At 45.4% G+C, this 16,783-nt stretch overlaps 1 protein-coding gene across 1 annotated transcript in view; it reads right to left on the reverse strand.

Moving 5' to 3' along the window:
- The window catches only part of LOC147728360 (UPF0462 protein C4orf33 homolog), a 112,372-nt gene that overhangs the window by 53,595 nt on the left and 41,994 nt on the right, over positions 1-16,783 (reverse strand). The window contains exon 2 of the mRNA XM_086962161.1: positions 8,364-8,544. Within this exon, the coding sequence (XP_086818287.1) occupies positions 8,364-8,544 (181 nt within the window). The remainder of the gene's footprint in view (positions 1-8,363; positions 8,545-16,783) is intronic.

Consider the following 16,783-nt stretch of genomic DNA (forward strand, 5'->3'; position numbering starts at 1 on the left):
CACCCGGCACTGCCCCGTGTTGTTCACCGCCGCTGCCCGGGGCCAGGGAGATGCCCAGAAGTTGCAGTTCGTCCGCGGTGAAGAACGAGCCCGCCGCGCTCTGATTGGGTGAGAGAGCCGAGCCCTCTCACCAGAGCCGTGACAGGATTGGCCCGTGGATCATCGCATCATCGGCGAGGCCGCTCTGCCATTGGTTGGCGGCCTCGCGTCAAGAGGGGCTCATCGCAGGAGCCGCGACGTGATTGGCAGGGCGCCTGAGGTCGGGGCACGAGAGAAGATGGCGGCCGTTGCTGGGGCTCCCGTGTGCAGAGGGAGCCGCGAGTGAGGAAGCCCGGCCCAGGTGAGGGGAAGAAAGAAAGATGGCCGGTGCACAGGGCTCCCGTGTGTCGAGGGAGCCCTGCAACGAGCTGAGAGAGAGAGCGGAGGGGGCGGGGGGCACATTGTCGGTGCCTGCCCCCGCCGCCGGTGAAGCCGCCGTGTGGAAAGAGAGCGGAGGGGGCGGGGGGCACATTGTCGGTGCCCGACCCCGCCTAAGCTGCTGAAGAGGAGACGAGCTGCTCCCCCGCCGGAAGAAGCCCCAGTGAAGACGCCGCCTCACAGCAGGTATCCGGTGAGTGCGGGCGTCTCAGGCGGGGGGGGGGTCTCCGTTGGAAGTGTAGAGCGGCCCCGTCTGGCAGCGGGCCGCTTCCCAGTGGGGGCAGACAGAAGGGAGGGGCGCCGGGACACATTGTCGGTGTCTGCCCCCCCCCCAGTAGCGCGAGCCCGCGCTCCTTGTGCGTGTGAAGCCACAAGGGCTTCAAGGGCGGCCCCAGTTGGCAGTGGGTCACCCCAACGTTCTAGAGCCCCGAGAGGCTCCCTGGGGGTTCCATTTTCATTGGAGTGGGGCGCCGGGGCACATTGTCGGTGCCCGCCCCCTCCTACCAGGGAGCACATTGGTTTAAGAGCCTGTTTGGCTCCAGCGTTGGGCCATTTCTAGTGAGAGGGGGTGTCGGCCGGCGCACATTGCCGGTGCCCGCCCCTGCCTGCCTGCGAGGGATGTATTCAGAGCCTGTGTGGCTCCAACGTCTGGGGCATGTGCGATATGCCCAGAGCCTGTGTGGCTCCAGCAGTGGCGCAGTTTGCGCCTAAGGGCCAGTGAGGGCCCTGGCGCAGTTTTGTTGGTCCTCAGCTGCCCAGCACTTTGTGGGCAGCTGCCACGTTTAGGCTTTTGGTACTTTGTGACTGGCGCTGCATGGCAGCGCACCCTGACTTTGGACTCAGGGCATCTTTGCCCCACAAGGCCAGTTGGCCTAGGGACTGCCACAGGTGGTGGCTTATGTGAGTTTTTGCGCAATTGTATGGTTAATGCACCTCTGAATGTGTTCTCCTGCATCATGTGTTATTCCTGCGCCTCTGAATGTTTTTAGACATCATGTGATTCTTGCGCTATTGTATTGCTCTGGCACCTCTGTATGTTTTCATGCATTACGTGTCTTTCTTTCCATGCGCTGCACCTCTGAATGCTTTAGGCATCATGTGTCTTCTTGCGCTGCACCCCTGAATGTATTTTATTGCATCATGTGCTCTGTTCTTAAACACCGCTGAATGTGTAGGTTTATGCGTCATGTGTTTCCCGTTATTACTCCTCTGAAGGTATATTTATGCATCATGGGTAATGTGTTCTTTCCTAGACCTCTAAATGCTGTGTGATACTTAGGTGGTTGTTCTTTTTAGTACAAGGGGTCCTAGTAAGGTCCTGGTTCCCTGCGTTACATGCTCCTATGGTGTTTAGGGTTGCGTAGTGTGCACTTACCTGTTACCAGTAGTTACTGGGTGTGATTTCTAACTGTTACTTTGTGCTACAGTGATTTATATTCCTTTATTCTAATTTCTGACAGTATTTCATTACTACTAAGGGCTGATTATGACAGTGGCCCATGTGGCCCTGTCTTGTGAATAATCCCATGTGAATATTGCCAGTGCCAGTTGGCACAATGTATATGTGTGATTCTATCTGATATGTTTTGACAATACAAAAGTTATTTTATAATAACCTTGTGTGGAGTCTCTTTTGCGGTGTGCCTAGTATGTTGTTGCTCTTGTGCGCTGACGCAAATGCTTTACACATTGCCTCCGAGTTTAGCCTTACTGCTTGTGCCAAGCTACCAAGGGGGTGAGCAGGGGTTATCTTGGCGTGTGACTTCCTTGCCCTGACTAGAATGGTGGTTTCTGCCTGGCTTTGGCGTCAGCCTTAGCCTACCAGAAATAGCCAGTTCTAACATTGTTGGTCAGCGGTGCGGATTTGGACTTGTGTTTGCGCAGTGCCATAGCGACAACTGGCTACATTACAAAACTCTGCAATTGTTTTCGGATAGTCACATGTTTGGGATTATTGTTTTTGATTTTTTTCCTCAAGAGTGTCATTTTCAAATGTGTTTCTGCGCTTTATGTTTAGCGGCAGATGAGAGAAAGTGACAGGGCGGGACGCCAGTAGAGGGGGAGGTTCCCATAGATTAGGAATCCCTTGCTGGGTCCAGTGTCCAATCCCAAATCCTGTCCCTGTGTGGGTAGATGGAAGTGAGGGAGTGTGAGGAGAAATGACTAGCTCAGGAGGGTGGTTGTTCCCTGAGTGTAGTGTGTGTGTCTGGATTCCCCAGTGTGGTAGGATCCAGTGGTGGCAGCTTAAATGTGTCCAGTACGTGTGAAGTCCCATTCCCAGCTCCCAGAGTTTGGTACCTGTGTCACGTGTGGTCAGGTTGAGGAATCAGGGGTGGTAGAAACTGCCTTACCAGTCCGAGGGGGGGGGGGTTGTGTGTGAATGAGTGGCGTGTTGAACTGGAGGAGCTGGTGTGAGTTTTTTTTTAAGGAGCTTGCACGTGAGGTGTACCTCTGGTGGTGTGCAGGAGGTCCTGCAGAGGCACTGGACAAGAAGGTGTATGTCTGGCGGTGTGCTAGATGTCTTGCAGAGGCATTAGGAGGTGATTCCAAAAAGAGTGGCTTGTGTATCTGATGATCCTGTGAAGGGGAAAAGGTTCATGTGTAACCCAGCTAGGTCCCAGTAGTATGGTAGGGGTGTAGGGGCTCACGCCCTGTCTCAGTGGAGGCGGAGTGAGTGTGGGACGGTGTGTCCTACGTTGGCCTGAAACCCTATCTCAAGGCCTGGAGGGTTCCCTAAGGGAGCGCCAGGTCAGGGGACTAAGCTGTACATAGGTCATTTGAGGAGGATCTTCCTGTGTCTAGAGGACGGGGAGTGTCTGTAACCAGAACTCCGGCGGTCCTAGTGTTGGGCAGTACCGCTCCTAAGTGGAGGGTGCAGAAGTCCTGGCTCGCTGAGCATTTGACCGTCTAGAGTGCTTGACCATTCCTGGGGCCTCTGGTGGTCGTTCCCCGAGGAGGGGGGACAGCCAGGTTGGGGTGTGGCCTGACCTGGAAGGAGTACTGAAGGAAAGTGTGTCACTGATACGCCGCTGGCGTGTGCTCTGTCTAGCCTGGGACATACTGAGAATTACCCTGTGATAGGGAGTACTGGAGGAGAGTGTGTGACTGATACGCCGCTGGTGTGTGCTCTGTCTAGCCTGAGACATACTGGGCCTGTAGTCATGGAACTGGAAGGGGGTGCAGAGGGACGGTGTCCTTACTTCTGACCCCGGTGCAACCTGAGGGTTTAGATCTTAGGTTGGGAGATTAGGAAACTTCTAGGTCAAGAGGAATCTCCGCCAAAGTGGATCAGCTGATGATACTGAGGGGGCTGCCCTTGCTGTGTGTTCTGGGGCTCACCTGCAGTTTGTTGTTTCCACTAGGGTAGAGGAAAGGGGACTTTTCTGTGTGCTGTGTCCCCCCACCTGCTTGAAGAGGGACTGTGCTGAGTGCTTTGTACCTCAGAAGTGGAATAGTTTCCAGGTGGTAGACCAGTGAGGGAGTGAGGTCCTGATCTGGTAGGAGAATTGTGTTCTGGTGAGTGCTTCTCTGTGAGGGTGCGAAAACCCAGAAGTAGAGGTAGGGTGGGGCATTCCTGCCCGAGACCTCTGGTCAGCCTGGGGGGTGTGGACCCTAGGTTGTTGGATCAGTGGTAGTTGTAGCTACACTGAGGAAGAGTGGAGAATGGCTATTGTGTGCCAGGGGTTACTGGCGCCCACTATGTGGATTGGTTAGGACCTGTGATATTTGGATGGCCTATGGCCTGGTCTTGGCTGTGGATGACTAGGGAGTACCAGTGTGGTATCCTAGTGGTGTCAGAGAGTTATTGTTTGGAGGTAACCAGGTGGGTTCAGAGTGGCGTAAAACCGGAGGGTGTCCCTGCCGTGGAGGTCTGTGTCCGTGTTTTGTCGCCCAAAGCAAGGAAGCCCATCAGTGGTGTGATTGGTCTACCCTGCGTTTTGGCGGGAAGGGGGTTATGTTGAACCCGGCCCTTTAGGCAGGTTCACCCCTAGACTTTTTGTTTTTTTTCTAGCCTGTTTATGGAACCTGGTGTTGGTGATTTTGAGCCTCTGCGCACTTTTTCACTGTGGTACAGTGTAAAGTGCTTGAGTTCTCTGTGAATGAGTGGTGAGTGACCTGCCCTCCCATAGGAATGAATGGGGAATATGTATGCCCATGGTAGTTCCTGATGTGTGGGGAGTGCAGGGTCGAGTTTGGTATGTACGAACTCGTGAGACTGAATGCTGCAAAATGGTATATGCGGCATGTTTGTGTCTAGTCTAGAAGCGCCACTTTTAGAAGTTGGCATATTTGTGTAAGTTTGTTCTGGCGTGCGATTGGCTGGTGAGCCTGGCCCAGAGTGCCTGGACCTGCTTGTGGATTAACTGTCTGGTTTGAGGATGACAGGGGCTGCAGAGCCCCGGAGGGGGTCGGAGTCAGCCCAGGGGTGAAAGGCAACATCTGTTGCCAGGGAAGGGGGAGGAAGAAGCGCCTGATAGTGCCGGGCTGTGTCTGCCTGACCACCATGCTGGCTCACTCCCCTGCCGGCCGACTGTCACCTCTGGCCCTGAAGCTGACAGGAAGAAGAACACCAGAAACATTCCAGTGCTCAGGGCCCCCTTGCACCCAGACTTCAAAGGACTTCAAAGACTTTTCTGTGTATAAGAAGGGGCTGTGTCTCCTTCCAAAATGTACTTGTTTGTGACTTGAATCTACCAGGGGCGGGCGCTGGCCAGCCCCTGGATGCCTGGAGGACTTCTGGGGGACCCCTCTGCCTTGCCTGGGCTGATGGGGGACTTTGCTTGACCCTGGATGGACTGCTGATGTCCTGGACTGCTGAGGTCCTGGACCCCTGAAGAACTTTACTGGACTTTGAATGTCTTTGTAGCGCTGGAGGCGCTGTGATTTGATTCTTAGCGCTGTTAGCGCTTTATTTTGACTCTTGGGCTGGAGGGCGCGTGTTCTTGCCCTTTTAGCGCTTTGGAGCGCTTTATCTGGCCCAAGCACTTAGTAGCGCTTTTAATTGCATTTAAATGGAGGCCGGTGCCCACCCGGCATTGCCCCGTGTTGTTCACCGCCGCTGCCCGGGGCCAGGGAGATGCCCAGAAGTTGCCGTTCGTCCGCGGTGAAGAACGAGCCCGCCGTGCTCTGATTGGGTGAGAGAGCCGAGCCCCCTCACCAGAGCCGCGACAGGATTGGCCCGTGGATCATCGCATCATCGGCGAGGCCGCGCTGCCATTGGTTGGCGGCCTCGCGTCAAGAGGGGCTCGTCGCAGGAGCCGCGACGTGATTGGCAGGGCGCCTGAGGTCGGGGCACGAGAGAAGATGGCGGCCGTTGCTGGGGCTCCCGTGTGCAGAGGGAGCCCCGAGTGAGGAAGCCCGGCCCGGGTGAGGGGAAGAAAGAAAGATGGCCGGTGCACAGGGCTCCCGTGTGTCGAGGGAGCCCTGCAACGAGCGGAGAGAGAGCGGAGGGGGCGCGGGGCACATTGCCGGTGCCCGCCCCCGCTGCCGGTGAAGCCGCCGTGTGGAGAGAGAGCGGAGGGGGCGCGGGGCACATTGTCGGTGCCCGCCCCCACCGCCGGTTAAGCTGCTGAAGAGGAGACGAGCTGCTCCCCCGCCGGAAGAAGCCCCAGTGAAGACGCCGCCTCACAGCAGGTATCCGGTGAGTGCGGGCGTCTCAGGCTAGGGGGGGAGGTTGGAAGTGTAGAGCAGCCCCGTCTGGCAGCGGGCCGCTTCCCAGTGGGGGCAGACAGAAGGGTCCCGCGCTCCTTATGCGTGTGAAGCCACGAAGGCTTCAAGGGCGGCCCCGGTTGGCAGTGGGTCGCCCCAACGTGTGTGAGCCCCGAGAGGCTCTAGGGGGCCATTTCTTGATTTACGAGCCCGGCGAGGCTCGAGGGCCCTTTTGTTGTTGCTGGTCAGGGCGGCCCCGATTGGCAGTGGGTCGCCCCAACGTTAGAGAGCCTGTGTGGCTCAGAGGGGCCATATTGTGTTTAAGAGCCTGTTTGGCTTCAGCGTTGGGCCATTTCTAGTGAGAGGGGGCGTCGGGGCACATTGCCGGTGCCCGCCCCCGCCTGCCTGCGAGGGATGTATTTAGAGCCTGTGTGGCTCCAACGTCTGGGGCATGTGCGATATGCCCAGAGCCTGTGTGGCTCCAGCAGTGGCGCAGTTTGCGCCTAAGGGCCAGTGAGGGCCCTGGCGCAGTTTTGTTGGTCCTCAGCTGCCCAGCACTTTGTGGGCAGCTGCCACGTTTAGGCTTTTGGTACTTTGTGACTGGCGCTGCATGGCAGCGCACCCTGACTTTGGACTCAGGGCATCTTTGCCCCACAAGGCCAGTTGGCCTAGGGACTGCCACAGGTGGTGGCTTATGTGAGTTTTTGCGCAATTGTATGGTTAATGCACCTCTGAATGTGTTCTCTTGCATCATGTGTTATTCCTGCACCTCTGAATGTTTTTAGACATCATGTGATTCTTGCGCTATTGTATTGCTCTGGCACCCTGAATGTTTTCATGCATTATGTGTCTTTCTTTCCATGCACTGCACCTCTGAATGCTTTAGGCATCATGTGTCTTCTTGCGCTGCACCCCTGAATGTATTTTATTGCATCATGTGCTCTGTTCTTAAACACCGCTGAATGTGCAGGTTTATGCGTCATGTGTTTCCCGTTATTACTCCTCTGAAGGTATATTTATGCATCATGGGTAATGTGTTCTTTCCTAGACCCCTAAATGCTGTGTGATACTTAGGTGGTTGTTCTTTTTAGTACAGGTGGTCCTAGTAAGGTCCTGGTTCCCTGCGTGACATGCTCCTAAGGTGTTTAGGGTTGCGTAGTGTGTACTTACCTGTTCCCAGTAGTTACTGGATGTGATTTCTAACTGTTACTTTGTGCTACAGTGATTTATATTCCTTTATTCTAATTTCTGACAGTATTTCATTTCTACTAAGTGCTGATTATGACAGTGGCCCATGTGGCCCTGTCTTGTGAATAATCCCATGTGAATATTGCCCGTGCCAGTTGGCACAATGTATATGTGTGATTCTATCTGATATGTTTTGACAATACAAAAGTTATTTTATAATAACCTTGTGTGGAGTCTCTTTTGTGGTGTGCCTAGTATCTTGTTGCTGTGTGCGCTGACGCAAATGCTTTACACATTGCCTCCGAGTTTAGCCTTACTGCTTGTGCCAAGCTACCAAGGGGGTGAGCAGGGGTTATCTTGACGTGTGACTTCCTTGCCCTGACTAGAATGGTGGTTTCTGCCTGGCTTTGGCGTCAGCCTTAGCCTACCAGAAATAGCCAGTTCTAACAGTTGCTTTCTCAATTGTAACCGTGTTCCCCCTGGTTTAATCTGTGTGATAGAGATGGTTGAATCAATGAGGGTTTTCTTATTATAGGTGGACCGAAGGACACATTGCTGCTTTTTCTAGATTGAACCCTTGTCCTTTTGTTACTAAAGGGTCCCTCTTTGTTACTAAAGGGTCCCTCTCATTCCATTAAGAGATTTGATATGTTTGTACACATAAATTCACGTTTTCTCTACAGGAATGAAACCAGCGCAACTAGAAGCTTTATTTAAATGTGCTTGCATTTTTTTTTAGAGATGCCTAAACCCTCTTTCATTGGCAGTGTAAATTAAATCCAAAACCTAATGTCCTCAACTGTCCAGTCAGTTTATATCTACTGTATTTGATGATTTTTTTATATTGAAATGATTTGTATTAAGTTGTAGAGAGCAAAATAACAAGTAGTAACAGGAGTGGATGGTCAACACAACCAAGCATGAGGCAAAGAGTAGTTACACTTTGATCTGAGGTTAGAGGAATTACCACATATTAAGGTTAAATGGTACTGGTGTGACATGCATCCAAACCTAGGGAACAGTAAAGACAACTTAGGCTAAGAGCCTCTAAAAAAATTCTAGGAATGCAAAAATCTCTAGAGTTAGTTTAGCATGAAATTAGCACTGACCTTCATAGTCCCAAAGCCCAGGAAAAGCCTGCCCTGGCTCCCCTGGAGGTGCTGGAGGATCACCAAAGAATGGGGCTTTCACTTCCATCAGCAATCCTTCTTTCATTGACTTTAAAGTGAGAGTCACTGGTTCATGCCTCACTGGTAAACCATCCCATGTGTACTTGATATTAAACTCCATCTAAAATATATTACGAAGTGAAGAAATTAGTACTTGTATTATTAAGTGCAGAGGACTAACTGGGTATGATTTACACAAATTAGACAACTTTTCTCTTGACTAAGTAAGCAATATAGCATGACACAGCAAAACAACATATGTTACTTTTTGGAAAGTAATCAACATATTAAAAGAAATTAAATCATAATGTAATATTTCTTGACCAGTCATCATTGCCGTTTGATGGTCTACAATCAGTAATTTCAATCCACATATGGAAGTCAATTATCGCACATTTGTGACTTTAGATACTATAAAATACTCCAACTCTACCTCCTGAGCAGTTGTAGCTAAGAATTTCTATCTCATATCAATTCAAAATGTTATGCTAAATTATACTTACAATGAATACACAAAAATAACAGTAACACTGTTCACAAAATAGAACTAAGACAGCAAGTGTAATAGCCTCCCTTACAAGAAAATTACTAAAGATAAATCAGCCCAAGAATGGTATGTCAACATGAATAATCAGTACAACAGATCACATTTCCTTTTTAGTATATTTCTGTTATAATGTTTTGAGATCCTCAGTTCATATTTTCTTAGAAAAGTAGATGGTGATTTCAGATCAGTTCAGCAAGATAACCTTGGCATGAGTACTAAGAACTACAGTGAGTACATTCATGAGTTACGAGGATCGAATGTTGGTGTTCCACATTAGTGCATGCCTGAACAAGATAACATATATTGACATGTATACTTGTGTGTCTTCAGATTTGAGCAGAACTATGAATGTAGGAATGTCAGTGAGCCTCCCAGCATGTGTTGTCTGACAAGACACTAGAAAATGACATCATTTTGGCCGCAAGATATTCTTTTTTATTGAAAGAGGGACACATACGACAACCCTCGAGCTTTCTGCTTATAATCCTCAGTAATAGTTGAGGATCAAGTGGATCTCAGAACCACCTGGAAAACTTTAACCCGTTGTCAAGTTTTCGATAAGTGTACACTTATTCTGAGCTTTCTTGTGGGAGGGAGAAGGAAATGTAGGACTTAGTATATAATTTGGCAAACAGTTTGCCAATTTGTTAAGGACTTAACTTCTATTAGCATCTCTAACAGAACAGCATTTAACCTTTTTGGGTTTCTATTACACTTCAAGGAAATAGGAAGCTAGCTTCCCAACATGTTTGCTATCAGGAAAAATGTACCCTCTTGTTTGTAAACACAAATATTAATCCAAAGTGAATGTATCTTGCTATAGTCAAATTGTACTAACTTTTGTTGAGGAAAAAAGAGTGTGTAAATGTTTACATTTCTACTTGTGTCAGTCTCTTTTCCAGCTGTTGCTAGATTAGCTTGAATGCATGTTGTTCTTGTGTACTGAGAATTATTTTAGGAATCCTATAAGTGTAGGATTAAAGAAATCTAACATCACTTCATCATCTTGTTGTATTTCTGATAAAATACGTGGATACCGACTCAATCAAACTTTATTTAATTTATTGGCCTATTCCTGCTGCATATGCAGATATAGACACAACTTTGGAGACACTGAATGAATATTATTGTAAATTATGATGAAGGTATCTATACAAGGAATGTTTATTTGAAGTGATTTTGACATTCAACATATTGTTCTCCACTTTATGATTTAAATGGATTAGAGAAAAAAGGAATCCCTTACCAAGTGGATAGTGCGTTTTCCAAGGATCACCTAACGTCACATGCTTTGTCACGTTATTTTTACTGCTCAGTTTGCTTTGGAAGCGTGGAACCAAATGCAGCTTGTCTACTGGCTATCAGATCTAATTGCCTGAAAGAGGCAGAGTAAAAACGTTTCCATGCCAAATCAGAAATGTGGCCTGGAGAATTTGATAATTGCTCAATAGGTGGGCACATGCTCAGCTGCCAACCTCATTTTGGTGATTTAACTACAAAGAAAGTTGTGTTTTTATGAAAAGAGATTTCATTTCCTCTCATCTTGGAAAGAGGCAATGAGCCCAAAATATCCTCCAGCGTCTCACCCTTAATTTTAATGAGATACTTTGGAAACAGCACAGATTAATTTATTAAAATGAATTCAATAACTCTTGGGAAAAATAAATTAGCTTCTTCTCATTCAATGAGCGATTTAATTGCCTAGCATTTATGGGTATTAAAAATCCCTAGGTCTTTATTTCTAAATGTAAGAGCACTGGGTTGAAATAAAACCTGTCCTTTGTACGGTCTGGTATACTGATCGCTGTTAAGCATTTCAAACACTACATGGGTTTTCAGTGCAGAAGGCTACCAAGAATTTGAAAGATAATTTGATAAAGTTAAAGTCTTAAATTGTTTCCTATAAACTAACAATGACAAGTCAATGTGCAAGGTTAATGGTAACTTATTCCACTAATAGGGCACTGATAAGGAGAAAGATAAGTTTAAATAGAAAGAAGCTCCTTGAGGAATTATTTCCAATATCTAAACAATTTATATTAAGTCTTATATAAGTACTTTACTTCGAAAGAAAACATAAGCAACATGGAATCTTCATGAAATTTTTATATTATTTAGAAAATACTGTTTTAATTTTTCAAGATTCTAAAGGCTCAAATAATAGGCAACAAAAACAACACTACAATTTCTTGTACATTTCCTGTAGTGTAGTACACCGTTGGTACAGTATGTAATATACAAATATATACATAGGGTGCTCCTGTACATGTAATCAATTAATCCAAAAATACAATATATACAAATCCTTGTTTGGATAATTGTGAACCAAACGGTGTATACGCGTCGACGTTTCGGTCTCTAATATCTACTTTTCACCGAGACCATCCTCAGGACTAGGTGTTGCACAAGGAATCTACAAAAACATATACAATATATACAATCAGTATAAAGGATCCAGTTACTTATGTCCAATATATAATCGTCTGCTCACATTAAAATACCTTCACCACACCCAGTGTGTGCCAAAAAACTATACAAGATATATACATATGTACAACCATTAACTCCTTAACACCTCAAATAAGGTTCACCACTACTCACTAGACAAGATGTCTTCCAAAGCCACAATCCACCACTACTTGTCAGGGTTATTGGCCCCACTCCTAGATACAAATTACACAAAATCAGTTTGAAATCCTAACCAACAGACACAGATATTACACAATATCGGGTCCGGAGCTTACCTCCATTGTAACTCCACTTGTTATATATAGGGTTCTTTTGAAATCGTGTGCACTTATGCGGAAATCGGCTCTTCAATAGCCTGCCAACCATACAAACTACAGAGGGAACAAATGTGAAATATCACGTCACTAAAACCCATAGACCACGGGGGAAGCCTGCTCTCATGTTTTGAATTCAGGGCAGAGGACTTACTTGGAAAGCTTACATCCACAGACGCGACCGTGTTACTCAAGTCTCCGTCAGCGTCTGTACACTCGGTCAATGCGCGTCAATGTACTCCGTCGAGTCTATGCGCATGCGCACATCGTAGCGCTTGACTCACCGCGTATGGCGGCCATCTTAGAAAGGAGTATGACCTATGAACATACCCATGTAAATGGGAATAAAATCACCTGGAAAAGTGCATTAACCGCTAAATACCAACAATTCAGTAACAAGACTAACAATCCATTGAGGGGACCACACACATAAACTAAAATTCACAAAATTAACACAAAAGAGTGTATATCATGACCAGGACCAGTCAAAGAATACCTACAGCTCGCTATAATCTCACTATAACCTCAGGTTATAAAACAATTGTAAATAATGTCAGAAAGTGAAGCGTTTCAACCTTATAAGGTTGCCAAGTTGTGCCATTCAACACATTGGTTTAAACCATGTTCAACTGTCTTTCCAGTCCAAATCCATCTATTCTCTTTTAATGTGAGAAGACGATCCACATTGGTCCTTCTTTTAGAGCCTTTAACAATCTCTAATACATACCATTTCATATCTTTAGGACCATGAGATTGTAGTATGTAATGTTCGACTAATGGGGCAGTTAGTACTTTGCACCTTATGCGGGACTGGTGTTGGATTATTCTTTTCCTCACTTCCTGGGTGGTTTTGCCTATGTACAATAATTTGCATGGGCATTCTATGCAATAGATGACATTCCTTGTGAGGCAATTCGAATGATGTTTGAAAACAATTTGTTTCTCATTAACTACACAGATTTTGGTTGGTGAAGTAGTGTCACATGCGGCACATTGTCCACATGGGTAATGTCCTACAATAGGTGGGAGCCCCCATTGATTGTGTAGAGTGGAAGGTTTGGGTTCCCTATAGGTTTTAACCAAGTGATCCCGAAGGTTTCTTGCTCTTTTAAACGCAAATCTGGGAAAATTTAGTTGTGGCTCAACCTTTTGTATCAGATGCCAATTTTTTGAAATAATTTTCTTGATCTGATTGGACTCAGTGCCAAAAGTAGTTATGCAGGCAATGGTGTTCTCAGTACCTTCCTTCCTCTTGTGTTCATCAAGCAATGCTGTGCGATCGTAGTACCATGCACGTTTGAGTGCTCGTTTTACTAACCTATATGGGTATTGTCTGGCACTCAATTTTTGTTGGAGAATCTTAGCTTCCCTGAAATAATCCTCCCTCTTGGTACAATTACGTTTGATTCGCAAAAATTGTCCAAAAGGGAGGTTATCTCTTAGATTTCTCGGGTGGTGACTCGAGTATTTCAGCAAGGTGTTACGTGCTGTGGGCTTCGTATACAGGTCCACTGCCAATACACCGTTATCATTCTTGATGGTCAGATCCAAGAAGTTTATAGACTGATTACTATATTCAATCGTGAAACGTAAATTGGGATTTTGCTCATTGAGCCATGCATGGAAGGATAAGAGATGATCCTCTGGGCCCTCCCAAATTAGACACACATCATCTATATACCTTAGGTATTTTTTAACTTGTTTGCCAAAAGGGTTATTATTGAAAATAACTTACTCTTCAAAATCTGCCACGTAAAGGTTCGCTATATCAGGTGCGAAAATCGCCCCCATAGCCACCCCTTTGCGTTGACCATAGAAATCATCATTGAATATAAAGTAATTCCGTTCAAGTGCTATCTTGGCACACTTGATCACAAATTCCACAGGAACTTGCATGGGGCGAGCTTGGTTCTGCAATACTTTATCGATGATATGTAGGGCTTCATTTTGCGGGATATTGGAGTATAAACTCTCAATATCCATTGTCACTAGAATATTGTTGTTAGAATCAAAAGTTTCCCCTTCTAGTACATTAATCACACTAATACTGTCCTTAGTATAAGATTTGGTCAGCGCCACAAAGGGTTTTATGAAATAATCCACATACTCCGCCAGGGGTTGCAATATAGATCCACACCCCGCCACAATAGGTCTCCCTGGGGGATGTTCTGCACTCTTATGGATTTTTGGGAGTGTGTAAAATGCAGGAATCGTGTAGTCTTTTTTGTTAAGATAGTCAAACTCTTTCTGGCTTAACCACATTCCATCAAGACCCTCTTTACTGATAATCATTATTTCTGATCTTATTCTTTCAGTGGGGTCACCCCTCAGTTTGGTGTAGTATAGGGTATTGTTAAGTTGTGACAAAGCCTCCGCGTCGTAGTCAAGTCTATCCTGTACTATAATACTCCCTCCCTTATCGGCAGGTTTGATGTAAATATCATCACGTTTAGCCAGGGCATCAAGTATTGAATGTTGCTCTCTTGTGAAATTGTATTTCACATATTTTCTTTTCCCTTTGAATAGCTGATCCAATTCAATAAGAACTACATTCTCAAAAGTCAGTAGTTCTTTAGGCATAAGATTGTTGCTCGGATAGAATGTAGAAGGACATCGAAGGCCTGTGACATTATGGGGCAGATTTTGTATGGGGGTCTTATTAAAGTAGTGTCTGAGCCGCAGAGTCCTGAAGAATCTATGAATTTCCATTTGAGTGGTGAAATGATCATTTCTACTCGTAGGAACGAAAGATAATCCATAACTTAGGAGTTCCAGTTCCTGTCTATTCAGCTCGTGTTTAGATAGATTGAAAATAGGAACTACTTCCAACGAGGGATTGTCGGCCATGATACCTGGTGGAATGTCTACTTCGTCTACCATTCGTAGTAATTGTTCCTCGTTTGTCGAAATCCTGGGGTGTATTGGTTTCTGTACCACCCCCTCCGGGCTGTGCGAGCTCGTCCCCGTGGTGGTGTTTGGCCTCTCGCTAAAAAACGACCCCGTCCTTGACCTCTTCCAAATCCTTGATTGGAATTGTTTCCTCGACTACTGGCCTCGTCAGAACTCGACGATGCTGTGTCGGAAAAAGTAAGATGTTTCGGTGCCCAGTGTGATTGCCCTTGGCCCTGTTGGAAAAAATCTTTTTTCAAATACGGATAGGTACGTTCTTTGGAATAATACTTTAAATCCTTTTGTAATTTGTCAGTTTTCTTTAGTATATTGGTTTTAAGAAAATCAGCTATTTGTGTTTCTAATTTTTTGAGATATTCTTCAGCATCAGTAGTAGTTTGATCTTCTCTGATCTGTTTCTCTAGGTCTGATATCTCTTGTTTTAGTTTATCTATATGCTTTAAAGCTGTTTCAATACCTAAAACCATCCAACTACGTGAACATTTATTGGATACGAAGCTAAATCCTATTTTAAAGTCTTCGTCGTCTATGAATATAGCAGGAATGTTACGTACTTGTAGGCCAACAGGGATGATATTGTTATTCAAACAATCCGTAAGAAATTTCGCATGCAACTCTGTCCTAATTAGTTTCTTACGTAACCTCTCTAGATTATTGCGAATTGTTGTTTGCTGTATAGTGTGAGAGCTGTTGTTGGTATTCTGAGGTCCTAGTAACGATGGTCCACTCGCTACTTTGGCTATATATTCATCACTATACGTAATTGTTTCTAGTTCTGACATTTATATTTTTGTATTTTGTGTATTCCTAAGAATAATTTGGTATGGTTTCGTTTGATGAAAATTAAAGACAAAATAATTTACAACATGTGAATTTGATCATATTAGGTTATATACAAAATAAGTGCATTCCACAAAACAGTGCATATATGACAATTGTGAGTGCAAATAAATATCTGATATCTATATGGATAAGCAGACAATTTCACTATACAAATAGGAACAACCACTTTTAGAAAAGGGTCCTTGCAGATACGTCTGCGCTAATACATTCAATAGAAACAGGACAACCCAATAGTCCCCAAGGAACTGGGTAATATAAGTTTAAATAGAAAGAAGCTCCTTGAGGAATTATTTCCAATATCTAAACAATTTATATTAAGTCTTATATAAGTACTTTACTTCGAAAGAAAACATAAGCAACATGGAATCTTCATGAAATTTTTATATTATTTAGAAAATACTGTTTTAATTTTTCAAGATTCTAAAGGCTCAAATAATAGGCAACAAAAACAACACTACAATTTCTTGTACATTTCCTGTAGTGTAGTACACCGTTGGTACAGTATGTAATATACAAATATATACATAGGGTGCTCCTGTACATGTAATCAATTAATCCAAAAATACAATATATACAAATCCTTGTTTGGATAATTGTGAACCAAACGGTGTATACGCGTCGACGTTTCGGTCTCTAATATCTACTTTTCACCGAGACCATCCTCAGGACTAGGTGTTGCACAAGGAATCTACAAAAACATATACAATATATACAATCAGTATAAAGGATCCAGTTACTTATGTCCAATATATAATCGTCTGCTCACATTAAAATACCTTCACCACACCCAGTGTGTGCCAAAAAACTATACAAGATATATACATATGTACAACCATTAACTCCTTAACACCTCAAATAAGGTTCACCACTACTCACTAGACAAGATGTCTTCCAAAGCCACAATCCACCACTACTTGTCAGGGTTATTGGCCCCACTCCTAGATACAAATTACACAAAATCAGTTTGAAATCCTAACCAACAGACACAGATATTACACAATATCGGGTCCGGAGCTTACCTCCATTGTAACTCCACTTGTTATATATAGGGTTCTTTTGAAATCGTGTGCACTTATGCGGAAATCGGCTCTTCAATAGCCTGCCAACCATACAAACTACAGAGGGAACAAATGTGAAATATCACGTCACTAAAACCCATAGACCACGGGGGAAGCCTGCTCTCATGTTTTGAATTCAGGGCAGAGGACTTACTTGGAAAGCTTACATCCACAGACGCGACCGTGTTACTCAAGTCTCCGTCAGCGTCTGTACACTCG

The sequence above is a fragment of the Lissotriton vulgaris genome, chromosome 3_1 (assembly GCF_964263255.1).
Source record: "Lissotriton vulgaris chromosome 3_1, aLisVul1.2, whole genome shotgun sequence".
In the NCBI taxonomy this organism is placed as follows: domain Eukaryota; kingdom Metazoa; phylum Chordata; class Amphibia; order Caudata; family Salamandridae; genus Lissotriton; species Lissotriton vulgaris.